Source organism: Myxocyprinus asiaticus, chromosome 27 (genome assembly GCF_019703515.2).
Source record: "Myxocyprinus asiaticus isolate MX2 ecotype Aquarium Trade chromosome 27, UBuf_Myxa_2, whole genome shotgun sequence".
NCBI lineage: Eukaryota > Metazoa > Chordata > Actinopteri > Cypriniformes > Catostomidae > Myxocyprinus > Myxocyprinus asiaticus.
The window spans coordinates 41,598,390-41,622,638 of NC_059370.1; the positions used below are offsets into that span (position 1 = coordinate 41,598,390).

The following is a 24,249-nucleotide window of genomic DNA, read 5'->3' on the forward strand; positions in this document are numbered from 1 at the left end:
AATCCCAGGAGATCAGCAGTTACACAAATACTCAATACTGTCACGGTCCAAATCACTGAGATCACATTTATTTTTTCCCTATTCTGATGGTTGATGTGAACATTAACTGAAGCTGCTGACCCGTATCTGCATGATTTTAAACATTACACTGCTGCCACACGATTGGCTGATTAGATAATCACATGAATAAGTAGGGGTACAGGTGTACCTAATAAAGTGGCCGGTGAGTGTAATTTAAAATGAAAGGCATACATGTTGAAAAAGTTTTCGGAAAGGAATGCAATTATTGTGTTTAAGATCGAACATCTTTAACAAATCATTTTGTCAAGTTGTCACAGTCGAATGTTTTTTTCCTGTCCCCACTAATCTGCACCCAGGAAAGAAATAAAACGATTAAAATTTGGCACATTTTTCTTCCATCACCCAGTGTGATATTCTCAAATACAAGAAACAACCTGCTGCTGCCAATCTTTTCATACTGCGTTTTCATGTATTTGGATGGTTAATCACATACCTTTTGCTTTGAACTTCACATATTCAGGCTCTGTCAAGTGAGACTGTACAAAAATTTTGTTTTTAAGGCTGAATTTTGCCAAAACAAGGTATCTAAAGAGGCAGCGTAATTAAGATGCCTACCTTTTGGAACAGATTTCACATCAGGAGCGCACCTACTAGTGCTGCTTTCGGAAGCAGCTCACCAGGTTTTGGAACATAGCTCTGGTGTCGACCTGTTTGGCAATATTAGTAATTAAAACCTGTTGTGATCCAGTTGCCTCCAGACTCTGTCCTCTTGTTAAAGGGCATTGCTATGGATGCATGCTGTTAGAAAGTGAAATTATCACTTAGGTGTTGGCAGCTCATTTTTATTTTCCACAAATGAAGCTTCAACGCAGTAATTAGGAAGGTATGGATCCTTGCTTTGTTTCACAGTGACAGTACTTCCTGCAAAAGCAACGCATTTCCTGGGTGCATCTCACCTAAACATGTCTGGGTCACATTTCAGCCCAAGAACGAAAGAAAAAAAACAAGTCAGTTTTTTTTGCTCTGCATTCTTTTTTCATTTTAGTTCTACACAGTTTGTGTTGTTTGTTATATGTTGTTTTAATGTTGGTTTCACACATGCTAAGATATTTAATCATTCATGTGACTGGGTGTACCATACCGAAGGCCTTGTATCTGTTTGGTTCAGCGTGGATACATGTACCGTTGCAGCCCTACCAAATACTACCATGATGTATAAATGTTTTACAACACATAATTGTTTTAATTTCGCACTACAGCAATAAGAATAAGGTTTTGTGAATTTGGAGGTAAAATGTGTTTAATTGTCATGGAAATAATATCATAATGCAAAAAAATCCAGTGGCCATAAAAATTCCCTTTTTCTTTATGCAAAATATATATATATATATATATATATATATATATATATATATATTTTATAATTATATCATTTTTTTAAATTTTTTTTTTTTACTATTGATTACGAGGTGAAACAAGGTTTTGTAAGATACATCATTCTGTGGCGTAGTCATACATCAAAACATTTGGCACGCTCACATCGCTCTCTCTCCCTCTCATTTCTGTTTGTCCTCCAGATAACCAATGTGACGGTGCCCTTCATGTTTAAATATGCAGTGGACAGCCTCAACCAGATGTCGGGACACATGTTGAACCTGAGCGATGCGCCAAACACTGTGGCAACCATGGCAACGGCTGTTTTGATTGGCTGTAAGTCCTGCCTGCTCCTGTCCTGGCAGGTGTTTGACTTCATTTTGGGAAGCGCGCTGCATATTAAGTGCCGGCTGACCTTTCCTGAAAAGTTTAGTATCAATATTGCTTTCATTGTGAAACATTCATTGTGATTTGTTTTGTCATGTATGCCACCACTCTTAAAGGTGCTAATGCAGTTTGGAATTTCGTGTGTTAACTTTATAACTATATTAGAACACTGGTGAACAGACATTGCTGGTGTTGCCTTCTGATAAAATTCTCCCACACACACTTCAGCTTTAAACACACAATTTATTTGTACATTATTATTTTTTTTCTCCCCAGTTTTAATGCCCACTTCCCAAAGCGCACTAGGTCCTCGTGGTGGCGTAGTGACTCATCTCAATCCAGGTTTTCGGAGGATGAATCTCAGTTGCCTCCGCGTCTGAGACCATCAATCCGCGCATCTTATCACGTGGCTTGTTGAGTGCGTTACCGTGGAGACATAGCATGTGTAGAGGCTTCACGCTATTCTCCGCGGCATCCACACACAACTCGCCACGTGCCCCTCCAAGAGCGAACCACATTAAAGCGACCACGAGGAGGTTACTCTATGTGACTCGACCCTCCCTAGCAACCGGGCCAATTTGGTTGCTTAGGAGACTTGGCTGGAATCACTCAGCACGTCCTGGATTCGAACTCGCGACTCCAGGGGTGGTAGTCAGAATCAATACTCGCTGAGCTACCCAGGCCCCCTCAAACACACATTTGCTTTTAGTTCAATTCATATTAAGCGTGAGCTACGTATATACCGATTGAAATGAAAACTGGTAGAAACGTGTCAGTCCAGTCTAAATTTGAGCATTGTTTCTATTGTGGTTAAGCGGAAAAGGGCTGCATTGTACGAATTAGGAATTTTCAATAATTTTACGTCCAGCATGCTAAGCCCCGCCCCCTTAGTTACTGTTGCTAAAGCTGTGAACACAGTTATATTTAGCATTAAAGTGATAGTTCACCCCAAAATTAAAATTCTCTCATCATTTACTCACCCTTATGCCATCCCAGATGTGTATGACATTGTTTCTTCAGCAGAATACAAACAGAAAAATATTTCAGCTCTGTAGTTCCTCACAATGCAAGTGAATGGTGACCAGAACTTTGAAGGTCCAAAAATCTCATAAAGGCAGCATAAAGTAATCCATACGACTCCAGTGGTTAAATCCATATCTTCGGTAGTGATACGATATGTGTGGGTAAAAATCAGATCAATATTTAAGTTTTTTTACTGTAAATCTCCACTTTCACATTCTTCTTTTGTTTTTGGCTATTCATATTTTTCATGCATATCGCCACCTCCTGGGCAGGGAGAAGAATTTATAGGAAAAATGACTCACAGTTGAAGTTAGAAGTTTACATACACTTAGGTTCAAGTCATTAAAACTAATTTTTTTAACCACTCCACAGATTTGATATTGGCAAACTATAGTTTTGGCAAGTCGTTTAGGACATCTACTTTGTGCATGACACAAGTAATTTTTCCAACAGTTGTTTACAGACAGATTGTTTCAGTTTTAATTAACTATATCACAATTCCAGTGGGTCAGAAATTTACATACACGAAGTTAACTGTGCCTTTAAGCAGCTTGGAAAATTCCAGAAAATGATGTCAAACCTTTAGACAGTTAGCCAGTTAGCTTCTGATAGGTTAATTGGAGTCAATTGGAGGTGTACTTGTGGTTGTATTTTAAGGCCTACCTTCAAAATCAGTGCCTCTTTGCTTGACATCATGGGAAAATCAAAATAAATCAGCCAAGACCTCAGAAAATAAACATTGTGGACCTCCACAAGTCTGGTTCATCATTGGGAGCAATTTCCAAATGCCTGAAGGTACCACGTTCATCTGTACAATCAATAGTACACAAGTATAAGCACCATGGGACCATGCAGCCATCATACCGCTCAGGAAGGAGATGCATTCTGTCTCCTAGAGATGAATGTATTTGGTGCGAAAAGTGCAAACCAATTCCAGAACAACAGCAAAGGACCTTGTGAAGATGCTGGAGGAAATAGGTTGTCAAGTATCTATATCCACAGTAAAATGAGTCCTATATCGACATAACCTGAAAGGCTGCTCCAAAACTGCCATAAAAAAGCCAGACTACAGTTTGCAAGTGTACATGGGTACAAAGAACTTACTTTTTAGAGAAATTTCCTCTGGTCTGATGAAACAAAAATGGAACTGTTTGGCCATAATGACCATCGTTATATTTGGAGGAAAAAGGGTGAGGCTTGCAAGACGAAGAACACCATCCCAATCGTGAAGCATGGGGGTGGCAGCATCATATTGTGGGGGTGCTTTGCTGCAGGAGGGACTGGTGCACTTTACAAAATAGATGGCATCATGAGGAAGGAAAATTATGTGGATATACTGAAGCAACATCTCAAGACATCAGACAGGAAGTTAAAGCTCGGTCACAAATGGGTCTTCCAAATGGACAATGACCCCAAGTATACCTCCAGAGTTGTGGCAAAATGGCTTAAGGACAACAAAGTCAAGGTATTGGAGTGGCCATCACAAAGCCATGACCTCAATTTGTGGGCAGAACTGAAAAAGTGTGTGCGAGCAAGGAGGCCTACAAACCTGATTCAGTTACACCAGTTCTGTCTGGAGGAATGGGCCAAAATTCCAGCAACAATACTCAAAATGTCTGATCCAAGTTAAACAATTTAAAGGCAATGCTACCAAATACTAACAAAGTGTATGTAAACTTCTGACCCACTGGGAATGTGACGAAAGTAATAAAAGCTGAAATAAATCATTCTCTCTACTATTATTCTGACATTTCACATTCTTAAAATAAAGTAGTGATCCTAACTGACCAAAGACAGGGAATGTCAGGAATTGTGAAAAACTGAGTTTAAAAGTATAAGTGTAAGGTGTATGTAAACTTCTGTAAATATTGTTCTGTTTCTCACCCACACCTATCATATTGCTTCTGAAGATATAGATTAAACCACTCTTGTATGGATTACTTTTATGCTGCCTTTATGTCCTTTTTGGAGCTTCAAAGTTCTGGCCACAATTCACTTGTATGGACCTACAGAGCTGAGATATTCTTCTAAAAATCATAATTTGTGTTCAGCAGACAAAGATAGTCATACACTTCTGGGATAATATAATATAAATTATTAGAGAATTTAAATTTTTGGGTGTACTATCCCTGTAATATATATTGTCTCCAAAAAGGCGTACAGTGTGTCATGAAAGGCAATAGCCTAAATGTGAAATTTTTTAAAGAAATGAGTGTTGCAAGTTTGCTTCAGAATAATGGGAAAAAGAAGCCTTACTTTTGTTTAGATTTGTAAAAAATTATGTTGAGGAGATTAAATTGTATTTTAAAATAATTAATTTTACATTTTAAACAAAATTTTTAAGTTTTAAGTGTAAAGGACCTTTTATTATTTTTGAATAGTTTTCTTTAAATATGTGTATATTTTTATTACATATCATCTACCAAAACGTTTACAATTTTGTAATATCAATCCCTGTGCCCACTCCACGTACTGACATTTAAGTTTTTAGAGTTACATGATAAAGCATGTTGAGCCCTAATCTATGCTCTGATATACTCTAATATTATTGCCGATCATTACCTGTATCCTGTTGTTTTAAGGCAGCGCTACTCCACACGTGGGCATCTTTTGCGGCCCACGATATGATATCGTCATCAGAAATATACACTATATTGCCAAAAGTATTCGCTCACCCATCCAAATAATTGAATTCAGGTGTTCCAATCACTTCCATGGCCACAGGTGTATAAAATGAAGCACCTAGGCATGCAGACTGCTTTTACAAACATTTGTGAAAGAATGGGCCGCTCTCAGGAGCTCAGTGAATTCCAGCGTGGTACTGTGATAGGATGCCACCTGTGCAACAAGTCCAGTCGTGAAATTTCCTCGCTACTAAATATTCCACAGTCAACTGTCAGTGGTATTATAACAAAGTGGAAGCGATTGGGAATAACAGCAACTCAGCCATGAAGTGGTAGGCCACGTAAAATGACAGAGCGGGGTCAGCGGATGCTGAGGCGCATAGTGCGCAGAGGTCGCCAACTTTCTGCAGAGTCAATCGCTACAGACCTCCAAAGTTCATATGGCCTTCAGATTAGCTCAAGAACAGTGCGTAGAGAGCTTCATGGAATGGGTTTCCATGGCCGAGCAGCTGCATCCAAGCCATACATCACCAAGTGCAATGCAAAGCGTCGGATGCAGTGGTGTAAAGCACGCCGCCACTGGACTTTAGAGCAGTGGAGACGCGTTCTCTGGAGTGACGAATCACGCTTCTCCATCTGGCAATCTGATGGACGAGTCTGGGTTTGGTGGTTGCCAGGAGAACGGTACTTGTCTGACTGCATTGTGCCAACTGTGAAGTTTGGTGGAGGGGGGATTATGGTGTGGGGTTGTTTTTCAGGAGCTGGGCTTGGCCCCTTAGTTCCAGTGAAAGGAACTCTGAATGCTTCAGCATACCAAGAGATTTTGGACAATTCCATGCTCCCAACTTTGTGGGAACAGTTTGGGGATGGCCCCTTCCTGTTCCAACATGACTGCGCACCAGTGCACAAAGCAAGGTCAATAAAGACATGGATGAGCGAGTTTGGTGTGGAAGAACTTGACTGGCCTGCACAGAGTCCTGACCTCAACCCGATAGAGCACCTTTGGGATGAATTAGAGCGAAGACTGCAAGCCAGGCCTTCTCGTCCAACATCAGTGTCTGACCTCACAAATGCGCTTCTGGAAGAATGGCCAAAAATTCCCATTAACACACTCCTAAACCTTGTGGAAAATCTTCCCAGAACAGTTGAAGCTGTTATAGCTGCAAAGGGTGGGCTGACGTCATATTAAACCCTGTGGATTAAGAATGGGATGTCACTTAAGTTCATATGTGTCTAAAGACAGATGAGCGAATACTTTTGGCAATATAGTGTATCAGCAGCCTATCAAATCTGTATGAATTGTGAGGTGTCCATTTTCATGAGGATTTACGCTAGTTCTCTACATTGCTGAATCACATTAGAGACTGCAAGAGGATGTAACAAATAAATAAAGAAATAATATCTGAGTTTAGCATGGCTGATGTTATGAGAGGGGCAGTTGGTCTGCGCGCGCGTTCATACAGAGTACATGTGCTCACGCGCAGTCTGTCAGTCAAACGTGCACGTGCTCACAATCTCACTTGAGAGTCACTCAACATGGTGCGAATCTGTCCAGTCTTTTGAAAAGCTCATAAATATACTCATCATGATATCAGTATTTACAAGAAAAAATAACAGTTTTTCAATCAGTGACAGCGTTGAGACGCCTCCACGCAAATGCTTTGTAGTGATCTACTTCGGTGCAAAACGCTAAGTGGGGGGGGGGGTGGGTGAAAAAATCTTTATGACTTGTCACTGAAGGACTTTTGGTGTTAATTTTGGATATATCACTCTTGATTTTGAATACATCTCTGATGTATGTGATGTGGAACACTCATGGTGTTTGTTAGTTGATAGTCACAGTGACAACAGAACTCCTCTATATCAGAAAATCAAACTGTTACACCCCTTATGCTTAAAGAAATTCCTGAAAGGGATAGTTCACCCAAAAATGAAAATTCTCTCATCATTTACTCACCCTCATGTCATCCCAGATGTGTATGACTTTCTTCTGCAGAACACAAATGAAGATTTTTAAAAGAATATCTCAGCTCTGTAGGTCCATAACAATGCAAGGGAATGGTGTCCAGAACTTTGAAGCTCCAAAAAGCACATAAAAGCAGCACAAAAATAATCCATAAGACTCTAGTGGTTAAATCTATGTATTCAGAAGTTTAGAGATTGTGGGTGAGAAACAGATCAATATTTAAGTCCTTTTCTTCACTATAAATCTCCACTTTCACTCTCACATCTGAAAGTCACACGTGGCACATGTTTAGTTTCACTTTCACATCTGAAAGTGAAAGTGGAGATTTATTGGTAAAAAGTCAAGGACTTAAATATTGATCTGTCTCTCATCCACAGAGCTGAGATATTTTTAACTAATTGTTAACTAACATTCCAACATTCTTACTGTACAAATGTTAACTTATAATTCTATTATATATACTTGTATACTTATATAATCATAAAAATGAAGAGTGCGGCCCTCGAGGGTACAGGGATCCAGCTTTGCGGCCCCTGACCTTTCCGAAGTTGAGTATCCCTGTTTTAAAGTATATGTCTCAACACTTTCTGTAAAGTTTCCTCTCTGTTAATGTAAGTCAGAAGGGATGTTATTTTGAAACTTGTTTATTAATTTATTTTACATAATCTGTTTGTTTTATTTATTTATTTAATTGATTGATTGTTTTGCAAAAACAACATAGACAATCAGGCTGTTTTCACCCCATGGGTTAGAGAACTGATGAACATTTTAGAGCAGTTTTAATCAACTTTTCTGATCTTGCAGTTTTACCAAACCAAACAAATTCCTGTCAGTTCCAGTCCGAGTTTGTGCTCATTGTGGAGTGTGTGACAGCGAATGGAGTGCACACTTAAATAAAGAGAAATTAAGTTAATGAATAATGGTAACTAATCTTTTACAAGTCATTGTGTCTTGGAGTGAAAATGCACTTTCTCCTCATAACTGCATGTTATAATGAGAGTCATTAGGTCCTGTGCACACAGACCATTAAATACTTCTCTGAGCCGCTTTTTGTGCGACGCGTGTGCGTGCTGCAAGGCACAGATTATCTGTGCAGAATTTGCATTGATTGATACTGTAAGCTGTGGATTTGATGCATTAGAGCAGTCACTGAAATAGCTAGTTTTAACTAGAAGTGGTCATATCAGGAATACAATATTTTTCCTTGCTCTTTTTGAAATGCAAGAAGCCTATGTTTTTATAGACATACTCTAACTTTTGTAACACCGCTTCTTCCCCAGTTCCCATCACCTACAACAAAATTACACGTGTTTTAGATCTTAGCATATGGACTTCATGCTTTGAAAGAGTTTGGTCTACATTATTTTAAGCCACAAACACTAAAAAGGCTTTTGTTACCTAGACGATGTTAATGATGGAAAGTCGCTTTTTATAGGGAGTAGGTCAAGAGGGGTTTAAACTGCCCTTAGGTGTGATGTTTAATGAGCTTCAGGTTCTCTTAAGTGAAGAGGAGGAAGTCACTGTTGTCATGCAGTCTTGTTCGGTACTACAGCTGCTTTTCCCGCCTCGGAAACTGTGGGATTAAAGGAATGTTCCAGGCTGAATTACAAAGTTTAGCGCACTTTGTCATTTACTCACCCTCATGTCGTTCCAAACCCATAGAACTTTCTTTCTTATGTGAAACACAAAAATAGATGTTTCAATGAAAATCGCGGTGTGTCTTTTCAATGCTGAGGTAACTAAAAAATGGCTGCTTTAAATGCACTTCTCTGAATGCACTCTGAACATGCAATGGATGTCAAGATTTTTGCTGAAAAATTACTTGCATTTCAGGTTTTCTCACCAAAACCTATAGTATGCCTTCAGACGACTTGTAATAAGACACATGAATCGCATGGACAACTTCTATAATACTTTTGGGTCCTTAAGCTTTGATGTGGAAAAACTATCCACCGTCATCAATGTATTGAAAAGATGGGCCGAGATATTCATTAAAACAGTTTTTTTAATATATATATTTATTTATTTATTTTTTATGCCAAGGATCCCCAAATATGACAGTCTCCTTGAGAAGAACACCCTCCTAAAATATATAAAGGTCACTATTTATGTTTTTGTGGGTTAACACAAGATTAGAAAAAAATACATTTAAGCATGATATTATGAAGACAATTTAAATAATTATATTGTTTTTTTTATTGGTAATTGTACTACAGCCAAAAGAAATTGTAAAAATGTTATCTGTAGGGATGCACCAATGCATTAACTAAATTAAAACCATCAGCTATAACCAGCGATATAAACCTCTAATATCAACCTTATTGTTTTTTATATAAGTGTTTTCATGCTTGTGATCGCATATGACAAATAACAATGGTTTAGTTATGAGTAAATACGTACATTTATTGCATTGTATAAAGTTTGTAATCATTTTTCTGTGTAATATAAAGAAATACCTACCAAAATAGATGAAATCCATAAAAGATAAGCATATTGAATCTAATAATGCATAAAATGAATTTGTAATGTTCTATCGTAATATGTAAAATGTGTTCTATTAAGAACAGCAAAAACAGAAATGCTAAAAACCCTTTCCCCCCCCACAAAAATCATCATATTATTTTTTTCTTAAAATGTTGTCCTCTCATGTGTTCAACAGATCAAATCCGTGTTCAATGGAAATGATTTATTATTTATTGTTAGAACAGTAAAATAGCTTTGTACATGTTAAAGCCTAATTCCTTAGTAAAACACTGATCTGATGACAAATGTCGGTATCCATAGTCTTTTGTTCAAATAAAAAAAAAGTTATGTCAGTGCATCCCTAATTACCTGGAAAATGTTTTGCCTACTTTGCAGTACTTTGGCAGCATGTCTTTTTTCTACCCAATAACTGAGTGATGTTATATGTATAAACCTGTAGAGAAACATTTAATTAAACTGATATGGCAATAATGTCAAATTCGTTAAATGTAGTTTTTTTCTTTTCTTTTTTTTTTCTCCCCAATTTGGAATTCCCAATGCCCAATTCCCAATGCACCTCATTCCAGGTGGCGGAGGACAAATCTCAGTTGCCTCCGCGTCTGAGACCGTCAATCCGCGCATCTTATCACGTGGCTTGTTGAGCGCATTACAGCGAAGACATAGCGCGTGTGGAGGCTTCATGTTATTCTCGGCGGCATCCATGCACAACTCGCCACGCGCCCCACCGAGAGCAAGAACCACATTATAGCGACCACGAGGAGGCTACCTCATGTGACTCTACCCTCCCTAGCAACCGGGCCTATTTGGTTGCTTAGGAGACCTGGTTGGAGTCACTCAGCACGCCCTGGATTGGAATTCGCGACTCCAGGAGTGGAAGCACTCGCTGAGCTACCCAGACTCCCTAGCACTTCCTCGTGGCCCCCTGGCAGCCCCCAGACCCCAGTTTGAAAGCCCATGCATTAAAACATTTCCTTTTAGTGGTTTGCATAACAAAGAAAGCCAAACTTTGGAACAAAATTAGGGTGAGTAAATGATGACAGAAGTTTAACCTGAAACAACCCTCTGGTTTCAGAAAACAGCTTTCACTTTAATTATAAAAAACAAAATCCCAACAGTAGACATTAAGACTAAGACTAGTTTTGCCACTTCTGTATTGGTTTAGTTTGCAATGTCAGACAAAGTTTTGTGGGTTTGAAATCAGGTAAAATTTGTGTTTCACACAGTGACTGTTTTGACTTGGATTTGCACACACTTTAGCTTAGTTTCTTTTTTCTTTTTTATTCTGCTATTCTTCAGCTCTTCAGTAAATGTTCTGTGAACACGCACTACTGTGAACACGTGTGTGTGTGTGTGTGTGTGTGTGTGTTTAGACGGTGTGTCCCGTGCCGGATCAGCGCTCTTCAATGAGCTGAGGAATGCTGTGTTTGGGAAAGTGGCTCAGAGCTCTATCAGAAGAATTGCTAAGAACGTCTTCCTCCATCTTCATAACCTGGATCTTGGATTCCACCTGAGCAGACAGACAGGAGCGCTGTCAAAGGCCATCGACCGCGGGACACGAGGAATCAGCTTTGTTCTCAGCGCTCTGGTCTTTAACCTGGGGCCCACTCTGTTTGAGATGCTTCTGGTCTGCGGCATTTTGGTGAGTCAGCCTTAATATACTGTATATAGAACTACATTACTACATTTTACGATTTAATTTCGGTGTCTAACAGCTGTTTTATGGTTCCTCTGCAGTATTATAAATGTGGGGGTCAGTTTGCGCTGGTCACTCTGGGAACGCTATCGGCATACACCGCATTCACAATCGCTGTTACACAATGGAGGTATAGTATGACTTCTGTCATATCACAATAATTGTTATTTGTCTTAAAAGCTACATTGATATCTCTATTAATTATTTGTATGTGTCTCTGGTCAGGACGCGGTTCAGGATAGAGATGAATAAGGCTGATAATGAAGCTGGAAATGCTGCGATAGACTCTCTTCTCAATTATGAAACTGTTAAGGTAGGTTACACGATAGACTGCTGTCATTACTGCAAATATTTGGCACATGAATAGAGTACAAAATAGGGCTGTACAAAATAAGTACCTGTGAAAGGAGGTGCTTAACCTTGAGAAAATGTAGTTTGTCCACTATGGTTGGTCAAACTGAAAATGTGGGAGTCATGTTTGAATGCAGTTTAAAACCTTGATTTGTGTGATTCTCTAGCAATAGACACTAAATAAAAATACAATTGTATGTTATGCAATATGGTAACAGGGTTGAAGATTTAGCCTGAATCCAGCAATCATTCAGTAGGGTTAGCTAGTTTAATGTTTTCAACATATACTAACACATTTTTCAAATCAAAAGTTTTATTTGTTAACATTAGGACTATGAACTAACAATGAACAGCTGCATTTTTATTAACTAACATTTACAAAGATGAATAAATACTGTGAGAAATATATTGTTCATTATTTGTTCATTTAATGTTAACAAATGGAACCCTGTTACCTTGTAACAGTGTTGAATGGTCGAACATTTTGCATTTAATCTGTTTAACGCTATCTATTTTTCATGTCTTGTTAATTTTCTGTTAGATAATGGTTTATCTAATAGTTCTCACTCCAAAGAAAATGTGATTTGTGCCTTCATTGCTTTAAAAAAGTCAATGGGACGCCAATTTGTAGCATAATTGTGAAATAATTGCAATAATGTTGTTTAATTAGGCATATTTGCCTATAGCAAACTTTGGTTTGAATGAACCGCTTGAGACGAACCTATCAGTGTTCGGCTTGTGTTTCAGCCCTCATGTTTCCCCTTCAGCTTCATTCTGTTTAGTGTTTTTGTTAAGAGCAGATGTATTTTATGCAGGGTTTTATTCCCCGTCACTGGTGTCAATGCACATGGGTTTAGTATGACTTTAAGCTAGTGTGCATACCTAATGTGATATCCACCCACTCCAAATCCGTTACACTCGCTCACACAGACTTATACACATCACACTCGCTCATAAACATCACATAGATCTCTCTCTGTGTCTCTTACACACACTTCCTGACAGCAGTAGACTCATCTTTACAGCTGTCTCACTGGTGCAACAATCCATTGTACATTTCACTTCCTTTAATAATTGGCACACGAGTCTGTGCTGAGTTTGATGGTGTCTAATGGAATATTCTGAATGCCATTACTGTCCAGGAGAGTTGGAGAGGTGCTGAGACAATCGTAAGGCACTAACGAGATGTGGTGTCTCTTTCTGTGTGCCAGTGTTTCCTGCACAACTATTCAGGAGCTGAGTTTATATCTATATAAAATATATTATACTGTAAATAATGCATTAGCAACTACATTTTAATATTTTCTGATGAAAATTTGAGTTGTGCTTGTCCCGTGCAAAACTTGCCATTGTAGGGTGTTCTGGGAGGTTTCTAGGGCATTGCTAGGTGTTTGCTAATGTCATAGTCAAACGATTCTCCGATACTTTGCAATCGTCATTTGAATAATCCCAATATCGTTTCTTAAAGGGGTCATGAAATGCTATTTTTTAAAATAATTTTATTATCTTTCCTGAGGTCCACTGATAACGTCAGTACAGTTTTTTTTCACCAAAACTGTCATAGTTTAGTAATAAATGATCATTTTCTACCCTGTTTCTGGCCTTTTGACTCAAACGATCGGCTCAAACGAAACTTCAGTGTAAACACCCACTGTTCTGATTGGCTAACATCATGCTGCCCCTCAAATTCAGCCATATTTGAAACTCAATTGGAAGAGAATAAACAAGCTCTCCACAACAATATAAAACTAAATTTCAGGGTTAACACATAACGTACACCCAACACATTGCATCAGAATATTTAAAACTTCACTCAAGCACATCGGCACTATAACTATAAAGCAGTTATGACATATGAAATATTGTGACCACTGACCATCATGATTTGTGAATCAGAGGAACATTTGATCCTGATCCTGAAGTTTTGATTCTGGTTTATAGAATACACGCTTTAGAGGAAGATATTAGATGAGTGCTCGACGGGAAGAAAATGCTGGATTTTCGTGAGGTTCGTGAATTACATCTGTTTAAACGAGATATCTGCATATTTGCAAACAGTATATAATAGAAGTTTTGTTGCTATTTGCCTTTTATAATTAGAAAAGAAAGTTAAAAGTGACAGGGAACTGCTGAGGAGAGGCAGATAGAATACGTGCTTTAGAGGTAAATAAATGAGCGCTACACAGGATGCTGAATCTGCTGAAGTTATGTGAGGTTGGTTTATTACATCTGTTTAAACGAGATATCTGCATATTCGCAGACGGTATATATGATATTAGTTTTATTGATATTTGCCTTTTTATCTTTAGACAAGACAGTTAAAAGTTACAGGGAACTGTTGAGGAGAGAGAGGGAGAATGAAACGGGCTCAAACGCGTCTGCTGCGGCTCGGATATGCAGACCGTTTAAATGAGATTGTGTTGCACACCGGTCTATTATTGTAGTAACACGATGGCACATTACAACAAAACGAACCGTAACTGGTCGTTTGCATGTCTCAGTCGCTTCACATGCAAGCAGGCGATTTTCGGCACCCTCAAGAAAAAAATCGTCCAAACAGGAAAATGTATCTGCCGATGCGATAATTAAAAAAGGCAGAATATCGATATGCGATATATCAGTCAACCACTACAAAGCACGGTGAAACATGATGCACACACATAGTGCACCGAGGTGCAGATCACTAGAAACGCATTCAAATGGTCAATGATGTCCAGCTAGTGCTTGTTTACTTACACCAACAGTTTAAAATAGCGCAGATGGGCGCAAGAACAGCAAGATACAGAGCTGCTCAATGAAGCCAAACAGAGTCTCCTTTTCTGAGTTGTGACTGACACTGCATCTTTTAAAATTGGCACGATAAACATGACAGCGGTCAAAGAAGTCTGTGTGATGCATGTTGAATCCACAAAAATGTACAAAATAGTCCAGATGGTTCCCCTTTTGGTGGTCAGGAATAGTTGGTCACACATTAGACTTGACTCTCTCTCTGTTTACGATATGAACTGAGCACTAGTGGGCAGGGCCAAGTGTGCAATGACATGTTGTTGGGCATGTAAATACAACTGAGCAATGTCTCGTGACGTCACGAACACACCGTTTTCAAAATGAGACGTTTCAATAGACTGGGAACTATAAATGCTCTTTTTAGACTTTTGAGTTCTGAAATTTACTGTATGTTCTTATAGTACAGTTACCTCTTAGGCTATGTTCAGACTGCCACAAAAAATCAGATTTTTTGCATATCCAGATTATATCCAGATGAGTTTTGATAGTCTGGACAGCAAAAAAACCACATGAAATCAGATTTTTCAGAATCTGATTCAAACCACATCAGGAGGTGGTTTCAAATGCAATTTAAGGGGCCGTTTACACGACAACGTTTTCAACTAAAAACTGAAACATTTTTATGCATTTTGGCTGTTCGTTTACATGACAATGGCGTTTTGGGGCCTGTAAACACAAACTTTTGAAAACGGGTTTCAAAGTGCAAGTTTTTGAAAACAATACCGTTATCGTCTGCTTGTAAACATACAGAAACGCGAAATTACGAAAACGATGACGCACGCGCATGACGTGTTCAGTCTATGGGCATGTGCGTGAATACTTCAAAACAACGTGCAAGACATTTAAAACTACAATGGCAGACTACAGGACTGTGTTTGTGCTGCTCAAGATTTTGAGTTGATTGACGCTTCTCCAGCAAAGTGTAGATTTACTGCATCACTACTATGACCAGCGATCGCCATCTTCATTGTTTGTATTCACCGCTCTGTGGAAGAATGCTTATGTGCGCAGGCGCGTAGTGTTTCTTTACAAAGCGACATCGCCAACTACTGGCCTGGCATGCATAATACGGCGTTTTTAGTCGTTTTTACGGATCCGTGTGAACGGGGATAATTTTGACAACATTGTCGTCTGTACGCGAAACTTTTCAAAAACGCGAAGGAAAACTTTTCCGTTTTTAGTACATCTTTGTCGTGTAAACATACCCTAAATCAGATTTTTTTCAGATGCGTCTCAGTCCGGACGCTCTGGCTACTCAAATCGGATTTCAAATGGTCTTTTGCGTGACTCTTAATGCGACACACAACGATGACGTCAAAAATCGGTGACTGCAGCACGGAACATCACAATATTTCTCCTCCGTCGTTGAGTTTTTCTTGTGCGACGGAGGAGTTCTGCACCGTGACTGGACAGGGTGCTTATTTGGAGAGTGAGATGATGCACCTCCATTTTCCCCGCATCTGTTTTGAAAGCATCGTCATGTGGGTACGCCTAAGTCGTTACCAAAGCATCCCATGCAGATAGGTTGGTTATGTCTGAACGTGCAAATCTGATTTGATCACTTGCAATTAATAGTGCGGACAGTCTGCCTGAAAAGATCTGATTTGAGAAAAAATCTGATTTGCCTGCAGTCTGAACATAGCTATGTCTAAATATCAAGGAAAATTTTCCATTTAATTACCCCTTTAAATCCCAAGATCGATATAAGAAAATCACTTGCATATGCAAAAAAATAATATTTTCATAATATTTTTATTATGCTTCCATATATGATTGTATGTTAAATATAAGTATAAATGTGCAAATCATTGAAAATGATTACATTTTACTCTCCCTTGTGTTAATTTAGTGAAAAACTTTGGGAAAAATGCCTTCAACATTTTTAAATAGATTTTTATTTAATGCCTTTGAAATATTAATTCTACATGGCTACAATGGCTGTTTAGATTAAATGATGGTTCCTCTGATTAAAAAAACAAACACTTGCTGTTTCAGAGCAAAAACAGAATTATCGAGATATATATCGAATATCGTCAATTTGCTAAAAAATATCGAAATATAATTTTGTGTGCCTAGTACCTGAACTAAAATCAGTTAGATGTGGAACTATACACATTCCAATAAAATGTGTTTTTCTACTGTGGGTGCAAAAAGCAAGAAATTTATTTAAAATACATTTGATGTAAGTATGAGATGCTGCTATAACTGCAACGCCTGAATATGCGCCAACAACAGCAGAGCCAATCCCTTCAAAACAAGCCTTTAATGCAAGTCTATTGGATGTTTTTTTTTAGCAAGTTTTAGCGTGAGCTTGGTGAAAATAATTTCAGTGGTTTAGCAATAGTGTGGGATGGGACTATCTTGTTTGTCTGATCATTTGCAGTATTTGGGAAGCCGTTGTTTTTGTGATGCCATTTGGTGACACTTGTGGTGTATATATTTTACGCTTCACCAAGATACATGTCTGCAACAGAGGTTTGTTGCTATAAATGGTAATGTAAAAAAAATAGCATTGGTTATTGTTTATCATGTTGTTTGGTTCATTTTCCAATCATATCTCTCTCTTGTTAACTCTGGTACTCTTAATCTGTCACTGTCCTCCACATCCAATCAGAGCCTAACTGTAGCTGTCTATCGCCTCACCCCTTTGTGTCACATTGTAGAGCTAATTAATTGTGGCGCGCTTCTATTTCCGAACTGTACTGCTCTCTGTGCCGCTGTCTTCTCTCCTATCATTCTCTCTGCTGAAGAGTCTCAGATGTTTTAGCCTGTGAAAGCATTATCATTAGGTTTACTCAGATGGTGATGTTGAGACATGCAGTAGTAGCTTTGTAACATCTGGATACATGATTGAAGCATCACTAGAACATGTCAAAGATTGTTTACATGGTTATTGTCAACTTCTTATGAGCTAGTAATTAGAATAAAGGCACTTGCAATGTTTCTTTAATTTTTTTATTTTTTTCACATTTTGTATGGTATAACGTGTTGTTCCTTGAGTTACCATGTGAATGGCACAGTATTTGAAGATGATAATTATTTAGTACCATTGTACACACTACCAGTCAAAGGTTTGGACACACTTGACTGATTTTATTTTTCTTATGGTTATGAAGACCTTTTGACCTAAAGGCTAATACTTTAATGCTTGAGTTGTCGACAAATATAAATTGTGCATAAATGTAGCCTTCAAATGAATTTCTTTACAAAACTAAAAGCTAATTAAAAACATGTCTTTACAAATGGACGAGTTTGAGCAAATACTGAAGAAAAACAAGTTTCCGGCATACATGGGAGTAATACTTTTTAAAAAGCATCTCAGCATGCACCTCATGAAGTCACCTCATGAGAGAATGAACAGAGATGTGCAGAGATGGAATTTAGACAAAGTATGGCGAGTACTTTGAAATCATTTTGATGTGAGTTTTTCATACTTCCATTTGTGTTATTTAATAGTTTGGATTACTTTACTATTAGGGCTGCACAGTTAAGCAATCACAATAAAATCGCAACATGAGCATATGCAATTCTAAATCGTAGCAAGATGCAGTTATATTTGTTGTTGTGATTCTTATTCATTTGTGATTCTGATCTTTTGCACACTGATGATATCTTGTAAATCAGAATGCAGTGCACAAAAAAAGTACCATCAATAGTTCAGAAGAGAATTCATAAAAGGCACAAAGAAATAACCAACGGTAGCATTTTTGAAAGTCCAGTGTGTGAATAAGGAAAAACATTTGCCAAAATCGCAATTAAAATTGCAATCAAAAAAATCTGAATATGAAAAATTATGATGTAAAATGTTTTAATAATAGACCTTATTCACAGTAGCGCCATCATTTGATTTTTTTTTTTTTTTTAACAATAATGAAAACAAGGCTGTGAAGAATAGACTTAACGTCTCTTCAATGGCACACACAGTAAAAAGGTCCCAGATGAGTCATTTAAGTTGCAGTACAGCCCCTTGAAGAGACTGTACATTTAGTCCTCAAAGCCTCATTGTCATTCTCGGCAAAAATCAAAGATGGCGCTGATGTGAATAAGGTCTATAGAGTGCAACAGTCTTGTTCCAGAAGTAAAAGTCCATTTTAAAATTTTCTGCAGACAAATTGATTTTCAACAATAGCTTATGAACATTTCAAGACAGACCTACCTTGAGCTCTCGGGCTGTTTATCGATGGTATATGCTTCTGTTGAAGCCATCCGTCTGCGTTATTTCAACTTTATTGTTTAAATAGTATGTTTGATAGTGGAATTCCTGGTATACAACTACATTACCCATGGTCCAGCAGAGAAAGGTTCACCAATCAGAAAACCGTGGCCAAAGAAGCCTGCAAAATTTGCCTCGGAGTGACCGCCCACTCCCATGGTGCACTGTGAGTGACATAATCCAGTCGGTCTCCCTTTACCCTTAAACTACTTATCTAATTGTTCATATCTGAATATTTTGCAATAAACGTAAAATATATTGTTTCTATTCTTATAATCGACAACCTAAAATCAGTAGTATATATTCCCATTGTTTAATCAATTACATAATTCCCAATGCTTCATGGGATTGTAGTCTGTACCCTTGTGAAAGACGGTAAGTACACAGCCTTGTACCTTTTGTCTTTTTGTCCGAGTTTCAAATACATTTTGCCGTCAAAACAAAGTTTGTGATGTTGCGATTCACCTCGGAGCTGGTTGGTTTGGTTCATGGCTTAGGACTCTTTTATGGAGGATTTTATGAAAATCCTATGGATAAAAAGTATGGGGAAAAATACTTCCAGAACCATGATGCTGAATAAGTGGGCAGGGTACTGTTGCGGTCTATGAAGAATGACTAGGTGTGTCCAAACTTTTGACTGGTAGTGTATCCAAGTACCATGGTATTACCATCTGATACATCTTTTATTATGGCACTAGTGTACCGCTACAGTACTTTTTTGTAAAGGGGCTTTATGTTTATTTCACTTGAAGGCAATTATACAAAATCAGTCAAACTGGTAGAAAGTGTGTCTTTCATTATACTTCATGTTGTAAACAGGTCCTTTTGTGTTCCATTCATACAAGGGCTTCTCTGACTCTTTCTCTTTCAGTATTTCAACAATGAGAAGTATGAGGCCGAGCAGTATGATGGTTTTCTGAAGGTGTACGAATCGTCGTCTCTGAAGACTACCTCTACTCTGGCCATGCTAAACTTTGGTCAGAGCGCCATCTTCAGCGTTGGTCTCACCGCTGTCATGGTGCTCGCAAGCAAAGGCATAATGGCAGGTGAAAATCAGTGATATGCTCATTTATAATTTTTTTGCCTTGTAGTCCACATAATGTTGGTCAATGTTTCTTGTGGCAAAAACTGTCATAGTTTAGTTTTTAATTTTCCACCCTCTCTCTGACCCTAAACCCAAAGTATACTTTGGTCAGAGGCGAACGCTAGGCGTCTGCGCACAGGACGAGTGATGCAAATCTTGTCATCAGCAGAGTGCTCGAGCACTGAATGTGTGCAGCCTGATTTTTCTAACCGTGCATACTCTGAACGTACAGAATGTGCATGTGCCTGGAATTATTTACGCTAATAAGTGGGTCCACAAGGTGGAAACACTCACAGTTGAGCCATTGTTGTCACAAAGAAGCCCTAGAATATGATAATCGCCACTAAACATCAGGAGACAAAGGTGAAAACGATAATAGTGGATGTGCACATCAAGAGCGCTTGTGTCAAGAGGTCATAAGATACCTGCATTTGTATAACTCGAATCTGAAGGAATATCAAGACATCTTTATGTATCTTTATAGTCCAGTATCTGATAGTAGTCATAGCGTGCATGTGCCAACCGCCTGTGAATGCGCGCAGACAATTGAAGTATACTTTGAAAGGTTGAGCGTTCATATCATAACTGAAGTATACTTGGGCTTTAGAGTTAAAACAGACTGTTTTTGCTACTGTGCCTTTAAGAATTATCTATATAAATGACCTCTGTTGCGATTGGCTTAGCTCTTTGCATGTGAAATATGTAACAACGCCCCTGCCAAGTTGCCGAATACGGAATAGATGTTAATACAGTGCTGTGGAAAAGTATTTGCCCCCATCCTGATTTCTTCTGTTTTTGTGTATTTTTCTTACTAAATTGTTTTAGATCTTCAAACGAGATATAACATAAAATAAAGGCAACCTGAGTAAGCACAAAATACAGTTTTTAAATATATATTTTATTATTTGTATTGAAGCAAAAAAGTTATCCAACACCTATATCACCCATTTGCCCCCTTAAACTTAATAGCTGGTTGTGCCACCTTTAGCAGCAACAACTGCAACCAAACGCTTCTGATAACTGGAGATCAGTCTTTCACAACGCTGTGGTGGAATTTTGGCCCGTTCTTCTTTGCAGAACTGCTTTAGTTCAGCCACATTGGAGGGTTTTCGAGCTTGAACTGCCCGTTTAAGGTCCTGCCACAGCATCTCAATCAGGTTCAACTCAGGACTTTGACTAGGCCACTCCAAAACTTTAATTTAGCTTCTTTTGGGCCATTCAGAGGTGGACTTACTCCTATGCTTTGGATCATTGTCTTGCTGCATAATTCAGTTGCGCTCAAGCTTCAACTCACGGACTGATGACCGAACGTTCTCCTTTAGGATTTTTTGGTAGAAAGCAGAATTCATGTTTCCCTCAATTATTGCAAGTCACTCTGGCCCTGAAGCAGCAAAGCATCCCCACACATCACACTACCACCACCATGCTTGACTGTAGGTATGATGTTCTTTTTGTGGAATTCTGTGTTTGATTTACACCAGATGTAACGGGACCCCTGTCTTCCAAACAGTTCCACTTTCGACTCATCAGTCCACAGAACATTCTCCCAAAAGCTTTGAGGATCATCAAGGTGTGTTTTGGAAAAATTCAGACGAGCCTTAATGTTCTTCTGGGTTAGCAGTGGTTTTCACCTCACCACACTTCCATGGATGGCATTTTTGCCCAGTGTCTTTCTAATATCGGAGTCATGAACAGTGACCTTTATTGATGCGAGAGAGGCCTGCAGTTACTTAGATGTTGTCCTTGGCTTTTTTGTGACATCCTGGATGAGTCGTTGCTGTTGTCTTGGAGGACTCCAAGTGACTTGGAGGTCACTTCTGTGCCAAGTTTTCTCCATTTGGAGATAATGGCTCTCACTGTGGTTCTTTGGAGTCCCTGAGTCTTTGAAATACATCAGTCTGGGAAGCTATTTCAGTCACCTTTTTCCTCATCATTTCTGGAATTTCTTTCGACCTTGGCATAGTGTGCTACTGGGTGAGACCTTTTATCCAACTTCATGCTGCTGAAAAAGTTCTATTTTGGTGCTGATTTGATTGAACAGGGCTGGCAGTAATCAGGCCTGGGTGTGTCTAGTCCAGCTGAACCCCATTATGAATTCAGTTTCATAGATCTGGGGATTTAGTAACTATTCTAGTAAAAATACTTTTTCACACTGGCCCAGTTGGTATTGAATAACTTTTTTTCTTCCATAAATAACATTATCATTTAAAAACTGTATTTTGTGTTTACTCAGATTGCCTTTGTGTTATGTTAGATTTTGTTTGAATTTTTTAGAACAATTTATTATGAGATATTCACAAAAGCTGAAGAAAAATACTTTTTCACAACACTGTATATTATGTTGGTGGTCATATGTTAATGAGTTCATGGTTGTAATGTCAAAATCATGAAGATTTCTGAATCAGGTTTTGCATTTTAGTTTCAATAAATGGTCCTTACCTCGAGCTTTAAGGTTAACTTTTTTTTTCTGTAGGAACGATGACAGTGGGAGATTTAGTTATGGTGAACGGACTGCTGTTCCAGCTCTCTATGCCACTCAACTTCCTGGGCACTGTGTACAGAGAGACCAGACAGGCCCTCATAGACATGAACACACTCTTCACACTTCTTAGTGTGGACACCAAGATAAAGGTCTGTTAGACTTAAACTGCTGCCTGTTTTGTTGCATTACTATACCTACTTTTGTTGAATAAAGTTGAGAGTAACGTTAAAGCTTAAGTGTGTAATTTCTGCACCATTAGCAGCAACGAATGGAATCGCAAAAAAAGTGTTGGGCTTGTTGAAATGTTCAAGCCACAGGGCGACAGTTTTTGAGGAAATTAAATCAATCAATCAATCAATCAAATGGCTTACTTGTAGTTATATAAGTTAATGCTTATGGTCTCTGCATATTAAACAGGGATAGGATAAAGTATTGAAATATTGAAAAATTACACTGGCTTTAAGGGGAAAAGAAATGCTTTTTAAAAAGATTTGTATTGATTTTTTTTATGCAAGAGTTTATATGAATAGTTCTAATCAAAGCAATATCGCATGTCATTTGTCGTAGTATAAAACATTTGAGTATTTCTTGTCTTTCAGAGCATCAGTCGAGGATGAAATGCATTGGTGGTTGATAATTCTCATTCTTGGTTTGGCTGATTTCGTATGCAGCCTGTAATTAGTGTGAATAAATTCTGTCCAATTGTTCGCAGCAATCAGTAATGGTTTTCACCGTGGCACTCTGCGTGACAGAACTGCCCATCAAGCCATTATTGCAAGACCTTAATTTAATTTCTCAAATAATGTGTGCAGAATTAGTGTAAACGTCCAGAGTGCCGTTGTTTTACAGGTATAATCTGTTATTGTTGAAAAAATGTTTGAGAATATGAAAAGTAGATTTTTCTCTCACTCTCCACTTGTCGTTTTAATTTTTTTGGTTGTTAAAATACTTTTTCCTCTTGCAGCTTAATATGCAGAGACAACTATAAGTAAGCCATTCGGAGGATGATTTACTAGAAAAGCTCGGCTTGCTCTGTTAATTTGAGCATCCCGACATAGCAACCTTGGCTCAACCAGTAGCATGAGATTGGGGAGGGATCTGTTCAGGCAACCAATGACAGACAGAGGAACAGCGTTCAGGAAACCTGTTTGAAAACTGTTTTAATTATTTAATTAGTTTTGCAATTCTGTTTGGTGATGCTAGTGGTTCAGAAACTACACACTGCAGCATTTAAACATTTTCCTTAGTAAATCTAGAAAAAATAAAACATTTTTTTTTTTACCTTTTTTGTCCTTAAGGAGAAAGAAATGGCCTCTCCATTGCTCGTTACACCCCAGGAAGCCACCATCAGGTTTGAAGATGTGTATTTTGAGTACTTGGAGGGACAAAAGGTGCTTAATGGGGTTTCTTTTGAAGTACCTGCTGGGAAAAAGGTGGCTATTGTTGGCGGCAGTGGATCTGGGTAAGAGTTCATTTGTTATGCATACACAGTATGTTGTATTACCTTCAGTTTTCACTGAACTTATGACACATTAGATTCCCATTACTTTGAAAGCAATAAAGGCACAAATATCATGTCCTATGGAGTGAAAACTATATGGATGGATGGATGGATAGTAGGGGTGTAATGGTTTATCGTCACATGATACGTTGCGGTTCATATATATATATATATAATATTTGTTTTTTTTGTTTTAGTTTTTTTAGTGTCTGTTCTATTCAGTACGTGGGCATACAAATGGAAATCGCTTCATTGCACA

General features: G+C 38.3%; 1 protein-coding gene across 1 annotated transcript in view; it reads left to right on the forward strand.

Moving 5' to 3' along the window:
• The window catches only part of LOC127417948 (iron-sulfur clusters transporter ABCB7, mitochondrial), a 67,619-nt gene that overhangs the window by 25,556 nt on the left and 17,814 nt on the right, over window positions 1–24,249 (forward strand). The window contains exons 5-11 of the mRNA XM_051658235.1: window positions 1,599–1,731; window positions 11,250–11,518; window positions 11,614–11,702; window positions 11,798–11,885; window positions 19,795–19,969; window positions 22,481–22,638; window positions 23,788–23,951. Of these exons, the coding sequence (XP_051514195.1) occupies window positions 1,599–1,731; window positions 11,250–11,518; window positions 11,614–11,702; window positions 11,798–11,885; window positions 19,795–19,969; window positions 22,481–22,638; window positions 23,788–23,951 (1,076 nt within the window). The remainder of the gene's footprint in view (window positions 1–1,598; window positions 1,732–11,249; window positions 11,519–11,613; window positions 11,703–11,797; window positions 11,886–19,794; window positions 19,970–22,480; window positions 22,639–23,787; window positions 23,952–24,249) is intronic.